The 27,070-nt window shown below is 37.1% G+C and overlaps 1 protein-coding gene across 4 annotated transcripts in view; it reads left to right on the top strand.

The window, feature by feature from the left end:
- Nucleotides 1-27,070, top strand: part of RCAN2 (regulator of calcineurin 2) — a 277,055-nt gene that overhangs the window by 20,874 nt on the left and 229,111 nt on the right. For all 4 annotated transcript variants that reach the window (XM_054493592.2, XM_054493591.2, XM_054493590.2 and 1 more), the window contains exon 2: nucleotides 16,633-16,859. In XM_054493592.2, coding sequence (XP_054349567.1) covers nucleotides 16,635-16,859 — 225 coding nt within the window. In that variant the 5' untranslated portion in view covers nucleotides 16,633-16,634. The remainder of the gene's footprint in view (nucleotides 1-16,632; nucleotides 16,860-27,070) is intronic.

Here is a 27,070-nt window from a genome sequence, read left to right as displayed (position 1 = left end):
ACATTAAAAACACCCAGACTCAAGTTCCTACTGATTCTGTTTCTACTGCCACCTCTTTATATCACCATCATCTGCTACCTAGATTACTGCAATTGTTTCTTAGTAGGTTTCTACTTCTGGCCTTGTTCCATTGGTCTATTCTCCAGATAACAGCCAGATAAATTATTTTAAAACGTAAGTCAGTTCCTGAAACTCCTCTGTTCAGACTCTTCCAGTGGCTTCCCATCTCAGGGTAAAATCAAAAAGTCCTCTCCAAGGCCTGTAAGGCTCCACAGGTCCGGGCCATCTGCTTTGTACACTCTCTCTTTCTTACCAGCCTCACCTTCTTCCTTATTGATCAGAGACATATTCCTCACCACCCCTACCTAAAGTGTATAAAATAGCAAATGCTCTATACCACAGCCACACTACACAGGTTTTGATAGGTGGATAGAAATACTCTGAAGGGTATCTGTGCCTTCTGGTGGAGTGGTGAATGAGGTGAATGAGGGGAGGTGAATTCACTGGAAGAAAAAATGAATAAAGACTGAGCCATGCACAATGAAAACAGATTTCATCCTTGCCACATCTAAGCCATGGGCAAACCATGTTTATGTGGTCAGTTAAACTTGCTTTCTTTTTAAGACTCATGCCCTTATTACATTTTTAAGTGTTTCATATTTAGTATTTGAAGTAATTGTACATTGTAAGTGAAAAAACAATAGTTCTATTTGGAAGAAGGATAATAATAAAACCAGTTTTAAGAAATATAAAAAATGAGAAAACTAAGTGAACTGGTAGAGAGAGGGTACATAGAAAACTGGCTTGATTTGTTTAGGAACATTTTTGTATGTGTCACTGACATCTGAAAGGTAGAGCTATTAAGTAACTATATAAAGAGACAAATAGCAATAGTTCCTCAAAAAGACAAGCAAGCCTAATATGTTTCTCATCTTTAATATCACCCCATTCCTGGTACTGAACTAGGTTTTATAAATCCAGTGGTGAATGCTGATCTCTGACATCTTAATAAGGCACTTCAATGTTGTTGGCTGTTTATCCAGTTTTATACATATGGGATGGTGCTAGGATTGGTTAGAAGAGTAGGAAGGTAAAGGGGGTCCTAGTTCTCTCCTCTAATATAAATAGCTTCCATTGGTCTTGTTGGAATGCCAGATGGGCCCCTCATAATGTTCTAGTTGTATTTCTCAGGAGTCTGTAGGCTGCGCTATTGAAGACATTGTCTTGACTATCATGGTGTCTATTATGTTGGTTTCAGTTCATTAAAGTTGTTTTAGTTCATTTTGTGCTGCTATAACAAAATACCTGAGATAATTTTAAAAATATCTGAGGCAATTTAAAAAGAAGAGAAATTAATTTTCTCACAGTTCTGAAGGCTGGGAAGTCTAAGATCAAGGTGTCCAAGATCAAGGAAGACCAAGATCGAGGTTCGGTCGTCTGGTGAGGGTGGCTCTCTGCTTCCAAGATGGTGCCTTATTGCTGTATCCTCCACAAGGGAGGAATGCTGTGTCCTCACATGGCCAAAGGGCAAGCTAGCTGAATGCTACATGAAACCTCTTTTGTAAGTACCTTAATCCCATTCACAAGGGGAGAAGCCCTTATGACCTAATTACTTCTTAAAGGCCCCACCTCTAAATACCATCACATTCGCCATTAAGTTTCAACACCTAAATTTAGGAGGGGACACACTCATAACATAGCACAAGCATTCCACCAGCTCTTTTGGACAAGTAGAAGGATGGTATACATCCTCTTCCCACTTCGTTTCTAGCATGGTCTTTGTTGTAAAGCAGTGTGGAGGCCAGGACAGTTAAGTTACCAGTTCTCAAAAGGTGGATTATCAACTAAATCACCTAGCTGTTCCTACTTGTTTCCTCTACTGCCTCAATTTCTTCCCCCGAATGCTTTGTAGGTTTTCCCCAGAAATCTTACTATCCTTACTACCAAGACTGGTTCCATCCTCCACAAGCCCTAGCCCCTGATCAGCTGCTGGAGGGGGTGAGGGATGTGGTGAACTGGTCCTAATTGCAGCAGGCCAGAAAGGACTTTATAAAGGTTTCAGTTTGTTTTTTTTCTAGGCTAGAATCTGGGTCAGCTGTTTCTTGTAAACAACACATGGCACTAGAAGTGGGAGATTAATTACAGATCATCTTGAATTGTGACTCTCTGACAATAGTGAGAGAAACTGGAAGTTATTTCCACAACTGCCCAGCCCTGTGTCAGTGTCTCAGTTGTGGCCCTTGGTTGAATAGGCCAAGGGCAGACAGCTCCATCTAGATGGGAGGTGGCAATGCAGAAGTCCAATCAGCCCTGGCTTCTGTAGGAACCTGAGGGTATTACAATTGTAGATTTGAGAGAGAAAGAGAGGTGTGATAGAAACTGTCTTCAACAAATGGATATAAAAAGAAGGGAAGGGTTTTAAAAGTGACCTGAAGCAGCTGGGGGCAGTGACTTACTTTCAGATCAAGAGCAAATTGTGCTAACAAGGAAAGTTAAGGAGGAGAGAATGAAAACACTCAGCCTTCTGGATTTAACACAGCTGGAGACAATGAGAATCTGTGAGACTCAGGAAGTCACTCAAGTTGAGAAAGTGCTGATTAAAGGTGAGCAAGGCTCTGGAACATCTAGTGGAGAGAGAGAGAGAGAGAAGAGGGGAGAGAGAAGAGAGAGGAGAGAGGGAGTCTGAGGGTATTACATTCCATTTGTCTCGTCAGCACAGCATATCAAGAGCCATGCTGGGATCCAGCATTATAGAAAGAAGCAAGTATGCTCAACATATGGAAGGAGATGTAAAACGTCAATAAATGGGTTTGCTTTGCCAAATGTTGTAAATAACAACACGTGCAGACGGGAGGACAGAAAGGAGAAGCTGGGCAGCCCTCCCAGGATGGTGGCTGCTTTGCTGGCATTGGCGCGGCTGTGGTGGGATTGGACCTCACTGTGAAGTACCCTGGAGCCTCTGGTAAGCCCTGACAGGGTTTTCATCTAATTTGGAAAATGGTGATTAAAGAAAAGAGAAGGGTAAGTAAGACTATAAGATTGAAGCAGGGAATTTGTATTAGGAAGCTAAGTACTTCAGGTCCCCTTTTGGTTGAAGATGACCTGATAAAACTAAAAGGTTTAGAACAGTGGTCCATATTCTTATCATAAACTCAAGTCAAACTCTGGGCCTAACACCAACGTTGCCTTTCTTGGAAAGTAAAACAATCAAGGGAGAACAGATTAAGTAAAGGTATAATTGGCAGTTAGATTAAGCAATTATAGCAAATGCTAATATTTCATGAGTGATTATAGCTGCTGGGCCCTGGGCTAAATTCTTTACTAGGATTATCTCAATTGGACCTCTCAGTAGTCCCAATTTATAGCTGTGGAAACTGAGGCCTAGTAAGCAGAGCTAACTTGCATAAAATCACAAAGTAAAATTGTTGTAGAAAGAGGATTCAGACTCCAGGGCCAGCCACTACTGTCAGTCCATCTTCTCCTAATTGATAATCACAAATGCTGAGGAGCTAGGATTTCAGTCTGAGTCTGTCTGACTTCAGTGTTCTTGCATTGTTTCACTGTGGAGGTACAATCTCTTCCAGAAGAGCTGAAAAACATAGTACCCACCAGAAATTTTGGGATTTTGGAGTAAGTGAGAGGGAGAAGAATGGTAAGATGTGTAACATTTAATTCAAGGAAGAGCCCAGTGAAGTAGGTACTACTGTGGTTCCCACATTGCATATGGTGCCCAGAGATGTTCAGTAACATGTCCAAGGTCACACAGCTAGAAAGTGGCAGTGCCAAAATTCAAGACCAACTTCAAAATTCACACTTAACCATTGTACTCCTTCTGTACATGCAAAAAGACCCATAACTCTAGGAAAGAGAAGAGGAGCTCCTGTGTCATATGAGACAGAAGGTTGCTCTGTTGAGAACTTAAGATGGTTAACACTTATAATAGTTAACACTTACTGAACACTCATGGTGTGTCCCAGTCTGTTCTAAGTGCCTTATGGGCATTAGCTATCAAATCTTCAAAACAACACTATAAAAGGCATATACTCCTGTCATCTTTACAGATAAGGAAACAACACAGAGATTAAGTGATTTGTCCAAGGTCACACAGCCAGTAAGCTGGAGAGCTGAAAGTCAAATTCAGAGCTCTTTTAATTCCATTCAATTCAAGAAATGTCAGAAGTTACCTTCCAAGTGCAAGGTCCTGTTTAGTAGCTACAAGAGTTATGCAGGTAGGTAAGACACAGCTCCTGTGCCCAACATTGGGTGGAAGATAAGAAATAAGTAAGTGCAAAGTGAGGCAAAACAAAGTAAGTGTCCCGAGAGGTGCAAGTGCAAGACAATAGCAGTCAGTAACTGGGGAATCTCATCTAGTGCAGGCTGGGCTCAGAGCGGGGTATGAAGGCAGTGACCCCAGACGTGACTTTGAAGATGAGTGGAATGTTGATAGGTGGGAATGGGGCATAGCAGGAGAAAACCTTAAGGAAAGCTTGAGGAAATTGGTCAAAGCTACACAGCTATTTAATATTTATAAGTTTGTTACAGATAAAGCCCTTAGAACAAAGTAAGCACTCAATGATTGTCGCTGCTCCTGCTGCTATTGTTATGGACTGAGCTGGAACTTGATGCTGAGACTTGTGATTTTTTTCAGCGTTGATGAGGTAGTTGATAAGTCTAGATAGGAAGTCTGTCATCTTGTGGCTGTCCTGGTTTGCTGGGCTGAAGAGTTTTTTATTTAATTTGATAGGTCCTGTGGAATTATGGAAGATTTTTAATGTGGAAATAACATGAATATTTAGCTGTATTGTGGGAAAAAATAGCATACTGTCTGCTAGGTACTGAGATAGGGATTTTTCTTCCCCCTGCCTTTCCTCCTTGTGTTGAAAGGACTTCCAAGCTCTTCATTACCTGCTAATGTTGTGGAAGGGAGTGTGACCTGCCTCCTTGGACTTCTAGTGAGTCCTGTCCAGCTCTCCACTCCCTAGGCAGCCTTCTAGTCCATCTTTTCTTTTCTGAATAACTCAGACCCTTCTTGGCTGGATTTTTCTCAAAGCTGCAATATCTCTCATTCCCTGCTTTCTTTCCTTTTCACTCTGTTTCTCTCCAGCACTCCATGACCCATCTGAAAGCCAAAGGTGAAAGATGACAGGATAAATCTTACTTTGGCTACCATAGCAACGTTCTTGTGCTTTGCTGCCCACTTTTGAAGTGTTGCCCTCCTGTGAAAAGTTATTTTGCATAACATTGCTTCACTCATCCAGAGGCTTTGGGCTTTCTTTAAGCTTCTTCTAGGCAATCATGAGAGGATGGTCTTCTGTCTCCAGGTGGGGCATCTGAACACATCTTCCCCAGTGGTGCAGGCATTCTCTACTATATACAGAGCCACTCATTCCCTGTTCACTTTTTTGTTTCTAAGAAAAATGCAGTCAGAGATGATGAATCTTCAATTGTATTACATAAGCCCTGGTTTGAGCCATCGATTTACAAATGACTCAGCTGTACGTTTTCAAAATTTAAAGTGCTATTGAAATTAACCTATAAAATTTCTAGACTACTACCCATTTATGAAGGGTGTGCTTGTTATCTTTACTTGATCCCAGAGAGCCTCTCTCCACCCTTATCCCTCTGCACTGTGCCCTGTGCCCCAGAGCCTGACCTCTGTGTTCCACCTCCATGGCCCCCTGGCCCTCTGGTTTCCAGTTAGGTTTGACCAATGGGAGGTACCAGCAGGAGATCAGAGAAAGATAACAAGTTGGGGATGTTTATTTTTCTGGCACTCTCTTTGTAGCACTACTGTAGATTCACTGTAGCACATCCTGCAGTGAAAGATGTGTCAGGGGGCCATCTCCACACAGCCCTCTGTTCTCTCCAGAATATCTCCAGGTTCTGGAAACCCCTCCCCTCCTCTCAACTCTTCAAATCTAGGGAGAGTGCTAGACCAGGGTTTTGTACTATCTGTTATGGTTTTCCTGTACCCTGCCCATGCCTGTAAATAGTCCCTTTGTTATACTCTTTTCAAATTATCCAATTTGAACATGCTGTCTGTTTCCTGTGAGACCTTGACAAATACAATATCCAAAACTCTTTTGCTTTGTGTGAGTGCTCCAATATTGCTTGTTTTGTTTAACAAATCTATAATTCACTGTAGCTCATTCTTTGTAGACACAGGTTTTCCTGTCTTTAAGAACAACTTTCTCACCCTCATACCCCTCATAAAAGATGGTGTTTCCTCTGACTCTGTTCTTTTGCAGCAAACCTGTTTGAAATACATTTTCTTGATGATGATATTAGGTTTGTGGGAATGGAATACAAATGCCCTATTTGCTTGTCCTATCTGACCTTCGGTAAATTTGAGGGTCTTCCTTCCCTTTTTATTATGTTTTTTGAAAGAATATACAGGATCTGCAAATCTTGTGAGACCATGGGCATTAAAATCCTACAGGTGTACACATCTAGTGCAAAAGGACACGATGGAAACAACTTGCTTTTTTTTTTTTTAACACTTCATAAAAATTCATAAGCTGCTGCTTCCACAGAGAATTGAATTAATTGAATTATTGCCCATTGGGAGCTTAAGGTGGAACAGTGGCTCCAGAAGGGGTCCTGAAGAGAGCCGTAAATGAGGAATGTGGATGATTTCCTTTGAAAACTATGAGTTGGAAACTGCATGTTCCTGATACTTTCAAGACTGATCCCAAATGATATCAAGAATAGCATGAGGTTCACATAGCTCAGCAGGTATGAAATTCTGCAGCTGAATTAAATAGGTTCCATTATATTTCAGAAAGAGCTCTAATGGGTTTCTATGGAGCATAGCCTAAGAATATCATGTCTCTCCTTTGTATCTCAGGATGGCTGGCTTGGTTTATTGTTACTAATATTATACTTCAATCTCCCTGTAAGATGGACAAAAATGAGCAAAAGGCCTGTCTTATCCCTAGGAGGATCTAGATATTAAAACACCAAAAGGGCAAATCAAAAAGATCCCACTTCAAAGGCCAGACCAAAAATGAATGCTGATGATAAAATTTAATTGTAAATTTATTATTCTTATTATTCATCTAAATATTTTCTTCTAATGAGCTCATTTTGTCCCAGATATCATCAAATAATCATTTGGTTTTAGAGCTGAAGGGATTTTAAACACTGCAAAACTTTAGGTTCATATTCTTTAAAATTCTGAACTGGGCTCATTTAACCTTATATTCAATTGAAAAATATAGGCATTTATTTTCTATTACTTATTAATGCCGCATTGTATTCCCAGTTTTTGTCATTAATATTTAAGCTGACATTGTTATAGTTAAGTTCTTCCAAACTAACAAATCTCCCATAATTCATTTACTTGTTTTTCAATCAAAACTGAACTTGAAGTCAGGATGAATTATTCATTAATCATTTCCATTTATTCTATTTCCTTATTTATCCTCCTTAGCTGGCCATAGCATGAAATCAAGGCATATGTTTTTATTTGTTGCCCTTATTGCAAAAGTTTTATATTTCTGTTCTTAATTTTAGAAGCAAATGAGGTGAATTTTTAACATTCTTTTTGTCTAAGAAAAAACAAATTTAAACTTAAGTTGCTTTTTGTATGTCTTGCTTATTTTCATCTTTTTATGGATCATTACTTTCTATTGAAAAATTCCTGCTTTTTAGTTTGAGTCACCTGGAAGAGAAAAAATATAGACAGTTTATTTATGAGCATCCAAATTTAAGATTTAAACTCTGGGGAAAGCTTTGTTAAAAGTTATATGTTCCCCTTTCTTGAGTATGTTTAATCCCAGAGATAAATAGATGTCTCTTTTCTTATGTATTTTTTTCCAATCATGGTAAGATAAAAATCTCAAATTGAGGAGAATCCTTAAAGGAAATGTCAGGCAATCATCACCCTGTTCCTTGGATTCCCTGTTTGACATCCTGCTAAATGAGTGGCACCTGCTCAATGAAACGTACTTATTGGATATCACCACTACAAGGAGTTCACTAAGACATAAGGCAGGACATGCTATTCTAACCCAAATTGTTAAAAGATCCGTGGCTCCTTATATGAAATTAAACTCTTTCTCTCTGGTTTGACTTCTGTTTTTGTATACAAAAATTGTATTTGCTCTTTCAGACTTTGAAGGCAACCAAGCTTTAACTCAAAACTTATTTTCTATGCTTCATATGCTTTTTCTTACCGTGCATCTGTCTCTTAGATAACGTAACTTGACTGAATAGTTTCCTTGGAAGACTTTCAGTGTTTCTGTAGTGGACAGTACCCAGAATTGGCCATGATCTCTCCAGGTTGCCAAGACTCTAGATGAGATTATCACCATCCAAGCCCTTCTGGTCACACATCACACTACTGACTGATTTCACTTGATGGTAAAACTAGTATAAGCATCTCCATGAATGTTTACCAGCTTTCTGTGGCTCCCAGGTTGTTCTCATGGACTTATTTGTGGTTAACTTCCCTCTCCTTTTATGTTTAAAGGCTTTCTAGACCAGAATTCCTATGGGCAAATGCATGGTTCCCCGCTCTCATGAGTTATACCCAATTCCTAGAAAAGTGAATTTTTTTAGAATTCTGCAATTCAGAAATGTGAATCTCATGCACATTGATAACTCTGTGACAATAATGATATCCAGCAGAATCAGATGTCTTCTAAAGGTCTCTTCCTCCGGGTTTAATCATATGTATAAACATTTGTCAGGAAAGAAATTAGAGAGTTTTGGAAAGATTAATTCCTAGTGTAGAAAGCCAGTAATGTCTCTAACATCCAGATTTATTGAGGGAAAAGAAATTTTTTCACTTATTCATACAACATTTATTAAATGGCTACTTCTGTGTAACAGATGTTGAACAGATATCTTTATGTTTCAGGTGGCTAGTCTTTAAGGTAGGAAACATATTGTCTTTACTTTAGGTCTTTTAATGTTTAAAAAGTGCTATCATGTTATTTGAAAATCTTGGATGAAAATTATTTTCACATGTTTGCGAAAAAATGAAATGGTCGCAAACCCTCCTTTCTCCAGGCTTCCTTCTTCATTAAAATGAGTCAAATGCAATTGTCTATGTCTTCATTGCCATTAACTTTGTAACATTTAAATAAACTGTCATCTTGTTGATAGTGATGTTTTCTGGGGGGAAAAGGTTGTTTGTTTTTTGTTTTAGTTAATTTCTTTTGCCTTACAAATATCGTTTCCTCCTAATAGGGTCTTCACCCAAACTCATACCAAATATTCAAGCTGCACCGCTGCTTGTTTCTCATTGTAATGATGTGGGCTTTACTCTCACGGACATACACTGGAGGTTTGAAACTCATTTACACACTTAACAGTAGAAGATGATGGCCACCTCTGCAGTGCCAACTTCCTCTGCCATTGTCTTGCTCTTGATAAGCCTAACAATAGTAATAAATAGCTTTCATTCACATGTTATTGGCAGAGGGGGGCCTCCAAAAGACTTTCATGTAGATCTGTAAGGTAGGCAAGGCCATGTTCTTTCTCCATTCTGCTGTCAAGAAAGCCACAGCTGGCCGGACATGGTGGCTCATGCCTGTAATCTCAACAATTTGGGAGGCCGAGGCAGGTGGATCACCTGAGGTCGGGAGTTCGAGATCAGGCTGACCAACGTGGACAAACTCTGTCTCTACTAAAAAATACAAAATTAGCTGGGCGTAGTGGCGCATGCCTGTAATCCCAGCTACTCGGGAAGCTGAGGCTGGAGCATCACTTGAACCCGGGAGGTGGAGGTTGCGGTGAGTCAAGATCATGCCATTGCACTCCGACCTGGGCAATAAGAGTGAAACTCTGTCTCAAAAAAAAAAAAAAAGAAAAAAAAGAAAGCCACAGCCCAGAAGGCCCCCTATTTACAGCTTGAGACTGGCATGAAGGTATTCCCTTAGGGCTCTTTCCAGTATTTCATGAAGATGTCTCTTCTCTTTATCTAAAGATGTTTTGAAATTCTCCCATGGGAACATTTGTATTTTAATAGTGGATAGTGGTTTTTCTTTTCCACATGCATATGGTGATGGAAACTTATGCTTTCCAAATGTCAAACAACAGAAGAGTGATTAAATTATGACAGATTCATACACTGGGATACAATGTGGCTATTAAAATTAATGTTTTGAAGAATATATAATCACACAGGGAACTGCTCTTGATTATATCAGTGTTGCAGGAAAGGAGTGGTATACTAAACAGCAGGATCCCCATTTTGTTTAAAAATTTTACATGTAAAAAAAACACTGGAACGAAATATACCAAAATGTTAGCAGGAGTTTTCTCTGGATAGTAGGATTATGGTTTACTTTTATTTTCTTCTTTATAGCTTTTTGAATTTTCCAGTTTTTCTTCAGTTAACTCGTATAATTAAAAAACATAAATGTTTTTGCTATTGTCCACAGATTATTAAATTTTAGCTAGAGGAATCCTGTGAGTCTTGCTATCTTTGAGTGATTCTTGCTATCTTTCATTTGTAAAATTACATTTTAGAAATCAAACCTTTAAATTTAAATGAGAGGATTGTTTTCATTATTAGTGTAGACATTTGAAATAGTATATCATTAGTGTATACATTTTAAATTGGCCATTATAACCCACTTGCTGGTCTGTTATTTCCAAAAAGTGACTCTTTTTTATATAATTCATTAATTCAGCCAAACATTATTTTGAGGCTTTCTATATTTTCCTGTAGATACATGGGTGAAGACAACCCAGCCTCTGCTTTCAAGAAATACCAATCTGGATTAAGATACAGACTAGTAAAGTAGTAATCACAATAGTAGCTGCATTGGAGGACAATTTTATGAGAAAAGGCTGTGCAGGTTGCTCAGGGAGCTCTGAGAAAGAACACCACATTCATCCCAGCGTGGGTGAGATTGGGAAGCCCTCCCGGAAAATGGCCTCCTAGCTGAAGGAAGCTCTTCTCCTTTGGATGGCCAACCTCAGATTTAGAAATAAGGACAACACATGTCAATCTTGGTAGACAATGGTTGCCTCAAATGATTAACAGTTTGATATTAATTTAAAAAGACAAGCCAGGCTGGGCACAGTGGCTGACATCTGTAATCCCAGCACAAAGAGACCAAAATGGGAGGACTATTTGAGGCTAAGAGTTGGAGACCAGTCTGGGCAACATAGCAAGATCTCATCTCTACAAAAAATAAAAAAGAAATTAGCCAGTCATGGTGGTGCATGCCTGTAGTCCCAGCCACTCATGAGGCTGAGGTGGGAGGATCACTTTGAACCCAGGAGTTGGAGGTTGCAGTGAGTTATGATTGTGCTACTGCACTCCAGCTTGGGCAACAGAGCAAGACCCTCTCTGAAAAAGTGGAAAAAAAAAAAAACAACAGAGGAAACAAAGACAAACCACTTAACTTGGGCTGTGGGAACTTTATACTTCTTTATTGGGAAGTTCTCTTAATCTTCAGAATTACCTTCTGTTTATTTGGGCAATACTAAAGCATAATTGCCTTGCTCTGAAATTATCACGATGTGTTTTTACTGCATAGTTCATGCAATAAAAATTGCAATACTGTATTACAGTATTGCAATACTGCATATTACATATTCTTTTATGTAGTGGTTAATACTGATTTTGATCACGTCTTCCGCTCCTGTTTCATTCCCCTGCCTCCCCTTACTCTGCAGAAGGAGGCAGTTCAATGTTCTTTTGTTGTTTTATGAGGATAAACTGAGTTCCAGAATGATCACTTGGCTTCTCCAAATTATGAGGTGAGTTAGTAATGAAACTAGAAAGAAAAATTAGAATTTCTTTGTTCAAAGCTCTGACTTCTAAATTATTTCTCCATGTAAGTAAAGTAGGTTGTTTGCTAAAAATGCATTCACCCTTAAATCTTTACTGAAAGTAATGAGCTTAAAATAAAATCTCATGAAGATAATATTGTTACAGCTTAGGACAGAAATTAAAGCTATTTGAGTAGATTAAAATGAGTCCTGAGTTAAGCTTAAAATTTGATCTATTTAATTAATTTGTTCGGCAATGGATTTTAGATTTTTTTGGAAAAATAATAATTGAAACATTCTTACAACACATCTAAGAGTGTTTTATAATGTTTTTTTAGTTAATTAATTAATTAATTTATTATTATTATATATTAGGTTTTAGGGTACATGTGCGCAATGTGCAGGTTAGTTACATATGTATACATGTGCCATGCTGGTGCGCTGCACCCACTAACTCGTCATCTAGCATTAGGTATATCTCCCAATGCTATCCCTCCCCCCTCCCCCCACCCCACAACAGTCCCCAGAGTGTGATGTTCCCCTTCCTGTGTCCATGTGTTCTCATTGTTCAATTCTCACCTATGAGTGAGAATATGCGGTGTTTGGTTTTCTGTTCTTGCGATAGTTTACTGAGAATGATGATTTCCAATTTCATCCATGTCCCTACAAAGGACATGAACTCATCATTTTTTATGGCTGCATAGTATTCCATGGTGTATATGTGCCACATTTTCTTAATCCAGTCTATCATTGTTGGACATTTGGGTTGGTTCCAAGTCTTTGCTATTGTGAATAATGCCGCGATAAACATACGTGTGCATGTGTCTTTATAGCAGCATGATTTATAGTCCTTTGGGTATATACCCAGTAATGGGATGGCTGGGTCAAATGGAATTTCTAGTTCTAGATCCCTGAGGAATCGCCACACTGACTTCCACAATGGTTGAACTAGTTTACAGTCCCACCAACAGTGTAAAAGTGTTTCTATTTCTCCACATCCTCTCCAGCACCTGTTGTTTCCTGACTTTTTAATGATTGCCATTCTAACGGGTGTGAGATGGTATCTCATTGTGGTTTTGATTTGCATTTCTCTGATGGCCAGTGATGGTGAGCATTTTTTCATGTGTTTTTTGGCTGCATAAATGTCATCTTTTGAGAAGTCTCTGTTCATGTCCTTCGCCCGCTTTTTGATGGGGTTGTTTGTTTTTTTCTTGTAAATTTGTTGGAGTTCATTGTAGATTCTGGATATTAGCCCTTTGTCAGATGAGTAGGTTGCGAAAATTTTCTCCCATTCTGTAGGTTGCCTGTTCACTCTGATGGTAGTTTCTTTTGCTGTGCAGAAGCTCTTTAGTTTAATTAGATCCCATTTGTCAATTTTGGCTTTTGTTGCCATTGCTTTTGGTGTTTTAGACATGAAGTCCTTGTCCATGCCTATGTCCTGAATGGTAATGCCTAGGTTTTCTTCTAGGGTTCTTATGGTTTTAGGTCTAACGTTTAAGTCTTTAATCCATCTTGAATTGATTTTTGTATAAGGTGTAAGGAAGGGATCCAGTTTCAGCTTTCTCCATATGGCTAGCCAGTTTTCCCAGCACCATTTATTAAATAGGGAATCCTTTCCCCATTTCTTGTTTTTCTCAGGTTTGTCAAAGATCAGATAGTTGTAGATATGCGGCATTATTTCTGAGGGCTCTGTTCTGTTCCATTGATCTATATCTCTGTTTTGGTACCAGTACCATGCTGTTTTGGTTACTGTAGCCTTGTAGTATAGTTTGAAGTCAGGTAGTGTGATGCCTCCAGCTTTGTTCTTTTGGCTTAGGATTGACTTGGCAATGCGGGCTCTTTTTGGGTTCCATATGAACTTTAAAGTAGTTTTTTCCAATTCTGTGAGGAAAGTCATTGGTAGCTTGATGGGGATAGCATTGACTCTGTAAATTACCTTGGGCAGTATGGCCATTTTCACAATATTGATTCTTCCTACCCATGAGCATGGAATGTTCTTCCATTTGTTTGTGTCCTCTTTTATTTCATTGAGCAGTGGTTTGTAGTTCTCCTTGAAGAGGTCCTTCACGTCCCTTGTAAGTTGGATTCCTAGGTATTTTATTCTCTTTGAAGCAATTGTGAATGGGAGTTCACTCATGATTTGGCTCTCTGTTTGTCTGTTATTGGTGTATAAGAATGCTTGTGATTTTTGTACATTGATCTTGTATCCTGAGACTTTGCTGAAGTTGCTTATCAGCTTAAGGAGATTTTGGGCTGAGACAATGGGGTTTTCTAGATATACAATCATGTCGTCTGCAAACAGGGACAATTTGACTTCCTCTTTTCCTAATTGAATACCCTTTATTTCCTTCTCCTGCCTAATTGCCCTGGCCAGAACTTCCAACACTATGTTGAATAGGAGTGGTGAGAGAGGGCATCCCTGCCTTGTGCCGGTTTTCAAAGGGAATGCTTCCAGTTTTTGCCCATTCAGTACGATATTGGCTGTGGGTTTGTCATAGATAGCTCTTATTATTTTGAGATATGTCCCATCAATACCTAATTTGTTGAGAGTTTTATAATGTTTTGATTCACTTAAAATATTTTAAATAAGAGGGATGAGATTAAAAATAAAATCCAAATTGACACAGTATCTATTTGTATGCTGCTGAATGATTATGACTTCATTATCAAAAGAGTTTCCTGGCCGGGTGCAGTGGCTCATGCCTGAAATCCCAACGCTTTGGGAGGCCCAGGCGGGTGGATCACCTGAGGTCAGGAGTTCGAGACCAGCCTGGCCAACGTGGTGAAACCCTGTGTCTGCTAAAAATACAAAAACCGGGCGTGGTAGCACGTGCCTGTAATCTCAGCTACTCGGGAGGCCCAGGCTGAGGCAGGAGAATCACTTGAACCCAGGAGGTGGAGGTTGCAGTTAGCGAAGATTGCACCATTGCGCTCCAGCCTGGGCGACAAGAGCAAAACTCCATCTCACACACACACACACACACACACACACACACACGTTTTCCTGTAAACTATTAATGAAAATGCTACTGTTTTGATGATGCTTTTAGTAAATATTTTTACTATTAAAACAATTGATACTCTAATAAATGATGGTAATTAGGTGTTTTATGCTAAAATACTCAAGCAACAGTATAAATAAATATGAAAGAAAATACATGCACATGTTTCACTGAAGTTGTCTAGCAGTTCGGTTCCCTTTATATTAATACTATTACATGTTTTTCCTTCTAGTTAAAAATGTTCATATATTTTAGATTATTTAATAAAACATGTACCATATTTTTATTTAAAATAAGTATTTTGTTGATTTAAATACAGAAATGCACTAATTGGAGTTTGAAGAACTTTGGAGTGCAAGAATTGTTTTATTATATTTTATATAGAAATTTTTATTTACCACAATTTTGGTGATTTGATTTTAGAGATATCACCTCAAACTATTAAATTTTTGGCTCCTACCTCAACCGGGCTTAAGATTTTATATATAATGCATTATTGCCAGAAAATGCTGCTTACCAGCTCTCATTGGGGCGTTTCTAGGAAAAATGAAAATAAAAAACATAACCTCATCACTATGAGGTTCAAGGGTTTATTTCACAGTTCAAGAGAGATATAAGCAGAAACTGATATTTTGTCTGGGGATCTAGAATTTGTATCTAACTTAACTTCATGAGAGCAGAGTGATGTTTAGTGGTACCCACCTTTCTGTCCTTTGCTCTGAGCATCTGTGATGATGGGACTGAAGAACATGGAGCTTCCTGAAGATGATTCAGTAGCCATGTCATAATTTTCAGTCAGTCTTACTTGTGTAACCATGAGCAAGTTATTTCACTTTCTGAGCCTCTTAACTATTGAGCTTTGAGCAGAATAGTATTACAGGCATGAAAATCGATACAAAAGAAGAAAGTAGATACCATCCTTGGACTATATGGGGCTACTGACCTAATCCACTAAATTATGTACCAGTATCAAAAAAATGGAAAAACTCTGCAGTTAGGCAAACTGCAAATATAAGGGGTGAAAAAATAATAGAAGGGTTGAACACAGCTAGGTGAAATCAATACTGGAAAGCCTTACGAGGCAAGGAGGGACGGGGACCTGTGCACCATGGATTGACCAAGATAGCACTGATTTTTTAGGATCTGGACCTGGTTCACAAATGACTTGAAGTAATTATCTCAGTCAGAAGAGGAAATATCTGGGTGGGGGGGAGTGTGTGTATGTGGTGTGTTTACTCTCACTGTGGATTAACTATTACCTATTAGAGTTATCATGATCAGGATTCAGGTGCTGATGAAGTAGATCATACTTCCTTAAATATAGGCTTCTACTTATTTTGATCTGCTTCATTCCTGTGGCATAGGAGAGTGAGCTCTGCTGCCAGTTTCCCTGAGTTTGAATCCTAGCCCTGCCATTTTGTCAGTGGTCTTGTAAAAGTTACTTAATTGCTTTGTTCCTGTTTTCCCATCTGTAAGATGGGGATAATATTGGTACCAACTTTATAGACTATGGTGGAGATTAAATAAGGTAGTTAATGTATGTAATTGATGTTCTAAATGTATATAAATCATTTAGAATGGTGCCTGGAACTCAATACATGATAGACATTGGTAGTAGTGGTGGTGATCTCCATTTCCTGTACCTATTTGTTTGTTTCTTTTAAAAAACCATAGTACTGACTCGCTTCTTGCCCCAAAGCAGAGCTGTATGGGAAATTCTGGTTCAGGGATCAAGGGAACCATGTGAACTTGCGGATCTTCTCCCTTCCAGTATCCCCTGCCTCTGCTCCTAATCGTACTCCACTGTTCTGCCCCTGACAATACAAAACTGTGACCCGAAAACTGAGTTTTAAGGAATTTGTTCTACAGTAACACATGCTCATCTTTGTATCCCCAGGAATGAGGGGAGAATCATACTTCATCGGAATGAGGAGCCTGGGGCAGCAGGGACACGTCCCTGAAGATGGAGGACTTTTCTTACTGTGCTGCATAGACAGGGACTGGGCTGTCACTCGTTGTTTTGCAGAAGAAGCCTTTCAAGCAATCACTGACTTCAATGACCTCCCCAACTCGTTGTTTGCGTGCAATGTTCACCAGTCAGTGTTTGAAGGAGAAGAGAGCAAGGTAAGTTGCCTTTTTCTGTTCCTGAAACATGGGGAGATGTGGCATTATCTCCAAGTAATCCTGTTGTTCATTTGTGGTTGGGGTTTTGAAGTTTTTGGCAATCTTTAGTTGGCTCTATTTTTGGCATGTGTACCAGGATAAGAAAATCCCATTCTATTATCAACTAACTTTAGAGATACATCTGACAGGGTTGTAGATGAAAATATGTTGAATCAAATTGAGTCCTCTGTGACTCACAGGTCTATCTAGCAAAACAAGTGGTGTTAATATGGATTGTGGGAAATGCCCCTTAGGCTAGGAAGCAGATGTCTTAAACTCCTAAAAGTTTCCTTTTCCCCTGTTCTGCCATAAATATAATTTGCCTTTCTCAAAACAGTACAAACTCCATTTTACCTCCAGCCTTCCTGCAGCTTGATGAATGTTCTAAAAACGCCTTCTTAAACTGTGAGCCAAGTCTCACAGTAGATGTTACAGAAGGTAAGCTGGTTGGCATCTGAGTCCTTCTTTGCTCACTGATACCATGGTGGTATTGCCATGTGTGTGTTGTAAGAATTTGAATGAAGCAGTAACTCCTCAATTTGAAATGATTGGGGAATGAGGTTGTCTATGTATTAACATTTTCCAGCTTCCCATTTTAAGAAACAGACTTAACTTAGTGTAAATGTTTTTGGCAATCACAGTAAATATTCCATTTGGAGACCTTTCCAAAGTTTATTTCAGATTTCTCTGACCTTTGAATGGGGTATCTAAATGGATTAAACCTTGCCTTGTAGATGTAGATTCTTAGTTGTAAAAGCCACTATTATACTACTGAAACATGGACAAAATTTTTTGGATAAAGGGCCTTTTTTTTCTTTTTCTTTTTCTTTTTCTTTTTCTTTCTTTGTTTCTTTTTTTTAATGGAGTCTCACTCTGTTGCCCAGGCTGGAGTGCAGTGACGCAATCTCGGCCCACTGCCAGCTCCACCTCCTGGGTTCACACCATTCTCCTGCCTCAGCCTCCCGAGTAGCTGGGACTACAGGTGCCTGTCACCACGCCCGGCTAATTTTTTGTATTTTTAGTAGAGACGGGGTTTCACTCTGTTAGCCAGGATGGTCTCGATCTCCTGACCTCGTAATCTGCCCACCTCGGCCTCCCAAAGTGTTGGGATTACAGGTGTGAGCCACCGCGCCCAGCCGGGCCTTTTTTTTTCTAAACTAAAGTATATGACTCTGTGTGAGATATAAGAGTAGGCTTTATGATTGCTGTTTCATAGACTTTAGCTCTTTCTGCCCATTGCTGAAGTCTGTGTCTGGCACAATTACTGGAAGTCTGATTTACAGATATGATTGATTTTGTAGACAATCCTGATAGCCACAGAGAAAACCCTCCCAGAGGATTAGGAATTATTTTAAGCCATTTAAAGATATTTTTATAATGATATCAGTGTGCAGTTGAACTGTTGAAATTATGGGCTGAAAATAGCTTGAAATGCAAGGAATTATATATAATTAGAACCTCCAGTGCTATGATCATCAGACTATTTAAAGTAAGAAAGTGGCACATGCCAATTTCTTCTTTGAAAGAAACTGAGAATTTTGTTCTTGGATTATAACCAGATTATCACAAATGATAAATTTCTCAGGGCAAGTAGTTTCCTCTGAAATATACCTGCCATAAACTATAAAGCAACAGTCTATGTATTCTCATCATATCATCCATTTCTCTAAATATCACAATTAGAAGGATTTTCCTTAGAGATTTAATGAGGGTTTTCATTCTTTACTGATTAAATACTTCCCAGTTGATTGAAACAATGAGGCCTAGGAAGGTGCTAATCTCATTTAGCAGTGCTGCTCAAGAATGGCTGATTAACTGAATTAGAACTGAGGACATAGAAGGACAGGGGCTGGAGGGGGGCAGTTCATGGGAGTCTGTACACATCTATTTTGATATTCTGATTTGTGATTGAATAATGGATTACAAGATATTCTCATCTAATGTGTATATGAAGTTTGTGCATAGCAGTTTCAGAAATAGTATTTGGTTTTAAGATGACTTTGATAAAATATTGAGGCAAAATAAACAAGAATATAGTTAATTGCACTCAGTTTCAAATGATTTAGATCACAATTTTACAGCCATGGAGGTGAATTTTATAATTGGCTGAAGTCTATGTAATTCAGCTTATTAAATCAGAAGTCTCCTACCTCAGTGAGATTTTTTTTTTTTTTTTTTTTTTTTTACTCTTCCTTTTGTGGACAGTCTTTAGGATACCAAATAATCCGACATGGATTTAATTTTGACTTAATTATATCTATATAGTTTAAGGTGACAAAACAAGATAATCAGATACCAGATAAGTTGACAATAGCCAGGAGGCATGATTGCTGGGACTCCAGAAAAAAAAGTGGGGAGTCTTGTGGCATCTCATTTTTACTGCCATATTTCTCTTCCAAACCCAGAAATTCATATTTCTTTCATTTAACCTCCTTTTTAAAAAACTATTATGATAAAATCACTTATTTTAGGACATTAAGTATCATACTCCATTCTGTCAGAATATTCTTTCCACAAGGTTTAGATTTCATGAATCTGAGCCATGAAGTCTGATGATGGGTATTTTCCACAAAGGGTGGACATTTTAGGCACTGTGATAAGTTGGTGGGGAGATATTTTTAGGCAGGGGGAAAAGAAGCAAAAAGCATTTCCAGCACTCCTTGTATTTGCCTGTGGGCAAGGCTGGCCATGGTAATTGTTTTTATATTCGGCTTTGGGAAGATGTATTCAGCAGCCTGGAATTATAGCAGGGGGTGGAGACATCAGAAATGATGCTTAGCCTTCATTTCCAAGGTTTACGAGGGTCGGTGGTTTCATATGTAATTTGTTTTGGCAGAGTCTTTTCTTTTTTGGCACAGCCTGCTTCTGAAATCATTGTGTCTTGATATTGATGGATTTAAGTTTAGCCTTTCTCTTGCAATTATTATAAAGTATGTATTTAATTTCCATAGTTGAGTAGGAATTAAACCTTTTGCTTTCTATCACAAATGAGTCTTGCAGCATTCTCTTCTCTATTTGCCCACATGTCTGAGATACCTTTTCATTTTCGAGGAAATTTATGGGGTACTAAATTGAACTTCTCATAATATAGGTAACAGCACAGGATATGATCTGGATCTGTTTATTTCTGTATCACTTTGTTCTGTTCAAAGTGATAAATATTCTGATATGCTCATTTCTGCTGTCCTATTTGCATTCTAAGTTCTGACACCTAAAGCACATGTTAAAAAAACAGCTTTGTGTTGTCTGTAATGTTCATTCCAATTTTCAGTTAGGCAGAATTCTGTGAGATTGTATTTTGATTTCATGCTTTTGCAATGAGTGAGCACATACTTCAATGAGGCTTGTTGTGGTCCAGATGGTTGAGATTTGTTTATATAACACAAAGGAGAACTGGAGCTGGAGGAAATTGGCATCTGAAACCAATAAATGCAGATTGCTGTGTGCGTGCTATAGCTTGAAGTATAAATATTTTTGTATGAAACGCATTTAAAACTGTGATCTTCACAGTATCCAACACCTGAAAATTACTAGGGTGCATTTCTCTTCAGAGCACTTCGCTGGGTTCATCTTTCGGGATCCAGCTGGGCTGCAGAAGTCATCTTGAGGAAGGTGAGGCTAGGAAGGTTGTCTTTGAGCTGCCCTGTGTTTATGCTAAAGACACATAAGGGTCTGCTGGGTAGGACGTTGGAATGCACTGTTTACTAAAGGGGCACAGTGAAGCAATGACTGAAATGTTTAGCCAAATTCAATTGAATAAGAAGAAACCTGAAAGGTGACTTTTTTTTTTATTATTATACTTTAAGTTCTGGGATACAAGTGTAGAACGTGCAGGTTTGTTACATAGGTATACACATGCCATGGTGGTTTGCTACACCCATCAACCCGTCATCTACATTAGGTATTTCTCCAAAATATGTATTTATTTAATTAATAATTATAACATCAGCAGCAAATACCTATATAGCATTTGGCATGGTGCCGGGTCCTTTTCCAGGTGCTTTATAAACATGAGTCCTTTACTTGTCATGACAACCCTATGAGGGTAGTATCTTTCTGTAACTCTACTTCCTGGGTGCTTGTCAGGATTGTATTCCCTGGACCCTACTGGCTGTTTCTACCCAATGTGTAAGCAGAAATGACTTGTGTCATTTCTAGGCCAAGAATTTAATTTACCTATATTGGACCCTGAAGAATGTTCCTTTTGTTCTGCTAGGGAAACTGGCATTGTGCCAAGTAGTGCTGGCTTAGGCAGTTTGGGTCCTGAAGTAAGGACATTGATGATATAGGGTAGAATCCTAGCTAATCTATCATGAACATGTAATGCAACAAGAATAACAAACAAACAAACAAGAACTTTTGTTGGTTCAGGCCCCTGAGATTTTGGGGTTTGTTATTATAGTATAAATTAGTCCATCTAGATTGATGTAAGTATCATTATCCCTATTTTTCAGGTGAGGACACTAGAGAGCAGAGACTTTTCCCATGGTCTAAGCTAGTAATGGCCAAGGCAGGATTCAAATCTAGGCTGCCAGACTACAGAGTTCATGCTCTTAAACATTATGCACTACTGCCTCCTGATATACAGATATTTGTTGAAAGCTGGTATGATATTTGGTTCTGGGGATGCAATGGTAAACAAGATAGGCTTAAATTTAATTTATAATATACCAAGAGAGGTCTATTCAAAATAAGCAAACAAATAATAAACATAAATGCTGATAGTGATGCCAAAACAAAAGGACATTTAGCATATTTTCAACTGCATTCATTTCCTTACACACACAGACAGACATATACACATCACACATTAACATACACAGTTTTTTAAAAATAAGGTGGTAATTCTGCCAACCATTAAAGAGTATATTCTACTAGAATGGGCATGTGGTGAAAGACCTGGCTCTGCTGTTCTCTTAGTCTTTGTGTGTCTTGTAAATAGATCGTTGCAATGCATTGCAAGTAGCTAGAGTGATTCTAATATTCAAAGATGTACATTTTCATTCAGCATATCCACTAAATCTGAACCAATTTCTTCTTCTCGAGTTCAGCTGACAAAACGCTGAGCTAGTCTAACATTGCAGGCATTATGAGAGCATTCTAAAGGATTTTCAAAGCTAAATCTGATTATTTGTGGTTTTTACTGAGTTCCCCTCACTCTAGTTTGTAGGAGAATGTCGATGTTTACTTTGAACTTTACAACTGCAGGTCCACAATCTCTTATCTATAGTACTAAAATCTGAACATCTGAAAACTGAGATTTTTTTCAGAATCCATTTTGAGACAAAACATCACTTCATTAAAATCTGACCTGAACTAATAAGAGGCTACTTGTAGTTTGACTAGTCAGCTATTTCTCTGTAGAAATATTCCTCCCTTTAATTACTAGGGGCTGCCCCAGATGTTGCTGGGACATTACACAATATGAGCCCTGTGCCCAGTATTACACATCCAAATCCCCCAATTCAGAATACCAAACATATCACTCCTCAAGAGTTTCAGACAGTAGGTTGTAGATCTATAAAACATAAAAATGAATCTACATTTCATATTCAAAGAGAAGAATGAATTTATCATGGAAATCTGAAATGCCATAAAGTGAGCAATTCAATGTATTTTGCCCATAAGATGCTCATGTCTATTTTCTTAATTTTTAAATAATTTATTTTTAATTGACTAACAAAAATTATGTATACATTTATTGTATACAATATGATGTATTGAAATATGTATGCATTATGTAATGACTAACTTGAGCTAATTAATGTATACATTACCTCACATACTTATTACTTTTTTGTATGAATATATAAAATCTACCTTCTTAGTGGTTTTAAAAAATACAATAGATTGTTTTTAACTAAAGTCACCATGTTGTAGAATAGATCTTTTGAACTATTCCTCCTGTCCAGCTGAAATTTTGTAGCCTTTGTTCAACAACTTCCCAGCCCCTGGTAAGTACCATTCTACTCTCGGTTTCTATGTGTCTGACATTTTTATACTCCACATGTAAGTGAGATTATGTAATATTTGTCTTTCTGTACCTGGCTTATTTCACTTAACATACTATCCTCCATTTTCATCCATGTTGTGCAAAGACAGGATTTCCTTCTTGTTTAAGGCTGACTAGTATTTCATATATACCACATTTTCTTTATCCATTCATCTATTGATGAACACTTAGGTTAAGTCCATATCTTGGCAATTATAAATAATACTGCAATGAATGATGGAGAGCAGATATCTCTTCAACACACTGATTTTATTTAGATATATACCTAGTAGTGGGATTGTTGGACCAAATGGTGGTTCTAGTTTTAGTTTTTGGAGGAAACTCCGTACTGTTTTCCATAATAGCTGTACCCATGTACATTCCCACTAACAATGTGTGATAGTTTCCTTTTCCTGACATCATCACCAACACTTTCACCTTTTTTACAGGAGCCATCCTAACAGGTGTGAGGTGATATTTCATTGTGGTATTAATTTGCATTTCCCTGATCATTAGCGTTGTTGAGTACTTTTTAATATACTTATTGGTCATTTGTATGTCTTCTTTTGAGAAATGTCAATTCAGCTCCTTTGCCCATTTTTAAATCAGGTTATTTGTTTTTTTGTAATTGAGTTATTTGAGTTCCTTATGTATTTTTGGATACTAACTCCTTGTCAGATTTACAAATATTTTCTCTCTTTGCAAATATTTTCTCCATTGATTGTTTCCTTTACTGTGCAAAAACCTTTTAGTTTAATGTAATCCCATTTATTTTCACTTTTGTTGCCTGTGCTTTTGGGGTCATATCCAAAAAATCATTACCCAGACCAAAGTCAACAATTCTTTTCATACATTTTCTTCTAGTAGTTTTAGTTTTAAGTCTTATGTAAGTCTATTTCATTTTGAATTTATTTTTGTGTATGTCATGAGCTAAAGTTCTGATTTCATTCTTCTGCACGTGGATATCCAGTTGTTCCAACATTATTTATTAAAGAGACTGTTTTTTCTTCATTGTGTGTTCTTGGCACCTTTGTGGAAAATCAATTGACTGTAAATGCATGGATTTATTTCTGGGCTTTCTGTTCTGTTCCATTGGTCCACATGCCTGTTTTTATGTTAGTACCATGCTGTTTTGATTACTGTAGCTTTGTAGTCAGTTTTTTTCTTTTTACTCAAGATTGTTTTGGCTATTCAGAGTCCTTTGTGGTTCTATATAAATTTCAGGATTTTTTTTTCTATTTCTGTGGAAAAATGTTGTTGGAATTTTGTTACAGATTGCATTGAATCTATAGATTACTTTCTGTAGTATGAACATTTTAATAATATTAAATGTTAATATTTAATATTAATACTAATTCTTCTAGCCACTGAAGATAGAATATCATTTCATTTATTGTGTCTTCTTCAGATTCCTTCATTATGTTTCATAGTTTTCAGTGTACAGGTCTTTCACTTCCTTGGTTAAATTTATTTCTAAGTATTGGATTTTTCTTAGCTTTTGTAATTTGGTTGGTTTTCTTAATTTCTTTTTCAGATAGTTCCTTGTTAGTATATAAAAATGCTACTGATTTTTGTATTTTGGTTTTGTGTCCTACAACTTTACTGAATTTGTTTATTAGTTCTAACAGTTGTTTGATGGAGTGTTTAGGGTTTTCTATGTATAAGATCACGTAATCTGCAGATAAGGACAATTTAATTTCTTCCTTTCCAGTTTGGATTCCTTTTATTTCTTTCTCTTGCCTAATTGCTCTGGCTAGGACTTCCAGTATTATGTTGAATAAAAGTGGTAAGAGAGGCTTCCTTGTCTTGTTTCTAATCTTAGAGGAAAATCTTCCATATTTTCAATGTTAAGTATGCTGTCAGTTGTGAGTTTGTTATATATGGCCTTTGTTATATTGAGGTACATTCCTTTGACACTAATTTGTTGAGAATTTTTATTGTGAAAGAGTGTTGAATTTTGTCAAATGCTTTTTCTGTTTCTGTTGAGATGACCATATGGTTTTTATCCTTCATTCTGTTAATGTTGTGTATCACATTTACAGATTTGCATTTCTTGAATTATTCTTGCTTTTCTGTGCTAAATCTCACTTGATTGTGGTGAACAATCATTTTAATGTGCTGTTGAATTTGGTTTACAGGTATTTTGTGGATGATTTTTGTATCTGTGTTCGTTAGGGATATTGGTCTATAATTTTCTTGTCTTGTAGTATAGTTGTCTGACTTTGATATCAGGGTAATACTGGCTTTGTGAAATACAGTTGGAAGTATTCCTTTTTCAATTTTTTGGGAAAAGTTTGAGAATAATTGGTTTTAGTTCTTTAGATGTTTGTTAAAATTCAGCAATAAAGTCATCGTGTTCTGGGCTTTTCTTTGGTAGGAGACATTTTATTACTGATTTGATCTTTTTACTTGTTATTGGTCTGTTCATGTTTTCTTTTTCTTCGTGATTCAGTCTTGGTAGGTTTTACGTCTCTAGGAATTTATCCATTTCTTCTAAGTTATCCAACTGTTGGCATATAATTGTTCATAGTAATTTCTTATGATCCTTTGTATTCTTGTGGTATCAGTTCTAATGTCTCCTCTTTCATTTCTGATTTTATTTGAGTCTTCTCAGATTTTTTTATTAAGCTAGCTTAAGGGTTGTTGATTTTGTTTATCTTTTAAAAGGCCAACTCAGTTTAATGGATAATTTCTACTATTTTTCTAGTCTCTATTTCATTTATTTATTTTTTGATCTTTATTATTTCCTTCATTCTACTAACTTTGGGCTTAGTTTGTTCTTTTTAATTCCTTGTGGTATGATGTTGTGTTTTTTGTTTGAAATCTTCTTTTTTGATGTAGGCATGTATTGCTATAAGTTTTTTTCTTAGATATATTTTGCTGTATCTCATAGAATGCTAGTAGATTTTAGTATTTTGTGTGTCCATTTGCATTTGTCTCAAGATATTTTTAAATTCTTCTTTGACCCATTGGTTGTTCAGGAGCATCTTGTTAAATTTTTATGTATTTGTAACTTTTGTGAAATTCTTTCTGTTATCGTTCTCTAGTTTTATATACTACTGTGGTTTAAAAAGATGTTTGATATGATTTTAATCTTTTAAATTTTGTTAAGACCTTTTTGTGCTCTAATATGATCTATCCTAGAGAATATTATGTGTACACTTGAAAAGAATGTATATATATCCTGCTGCTGTTGGAGTCAATCTTTTGTATATGTCTGTTAGGTTTATTTGGTCTAATGTGCAGTTTAAGTCTGATGTTTCCTTATTGATATTCTGTCTGGATTATCTATCCTTTGCTGAAAGTGGAGTATGGAAGTCCTCTACCATTATTGTGTTATAGTCTCTCTCTCTCTCTCTCTAGATCTATTAATATTTGCTTTATATTTTTAGATGTTCCAGTGTTGGGCACATGTATATTTACAACTGTTATTTCTTAACAAATTAATCATTTTATCTTATATAATGGCTTTCTTTGTCTTGTTCTACTTTTTTTAATGTAAATTCTATTTTATCTAATATAAATCGCTACCCTTGCTCTCCTTTGGTTAGCATTTACATGGAATATCTTTTTCCCTCCCTTCCCTTTTAGTATATATGTGAAGTGTGTCTATTGTAGGCAGTGTATAGTTAGGTCTTTTTTAAAAAGCCTGTTCAGCCATTCAGTCATTCTTGTCTTTTGATTGGAAAATTGAATCAATTCACACTCAAAGAATTAATTGATAGGTAAGAATTTATTAGTACCATTTTGTTAATTGTTTTTAGTTGCTTTGTAGATCTGTTGTTCCTTTCTTTCTCTCTTACTGTGAGAGAAATTGTAATTAGATGATTTTCATTACTGGTATGCTTTGATTCCTTACTTTTTATGGTTTGTGTATCAACTAAAGGGTTTTGCTTTGTGGTTATCATGAAGCTTACATAAAATATCTTATAGTTATAATAGACTTTTTTATGCTGACAATTTGATCACATGAAAAAGCTCAATAATTTTACTCCTCTTTCCGCATTTTATGTTTTTGATGTCACAATTTACATGTTTTATATTATGTATCCCTTAACAAATTATAGAAGCTATCATTATTTTTATAATTTAGTCTTTGAAACTTCATACTAAAGATATGTGACTTACATAGAACCATTATAGTAGTAGAGTATTCTGAATTTGACTGTGTACTGATTTT

The sequence above is a fragment of the Pongo pygmaeus genome, chromosome 5 (assembly GCF_028885625.2).
Source record: "Pongo pygmaeus isolate AG05252 chromosome 5, NHGRI_mPonPyg2-v2.0_pri, whole genome shotgun sequence".
Taxonomy (NCBI): Eukaryota; Metazoa; Chordata; class Mammalia; order Primates; family Hominidae; genus Pongo; species Pongo pygmaeus.
Note: the sequence above shows the minus strand (reverse complement) of the source record. Positions and strands in the feature narration are given on the sequence as shown.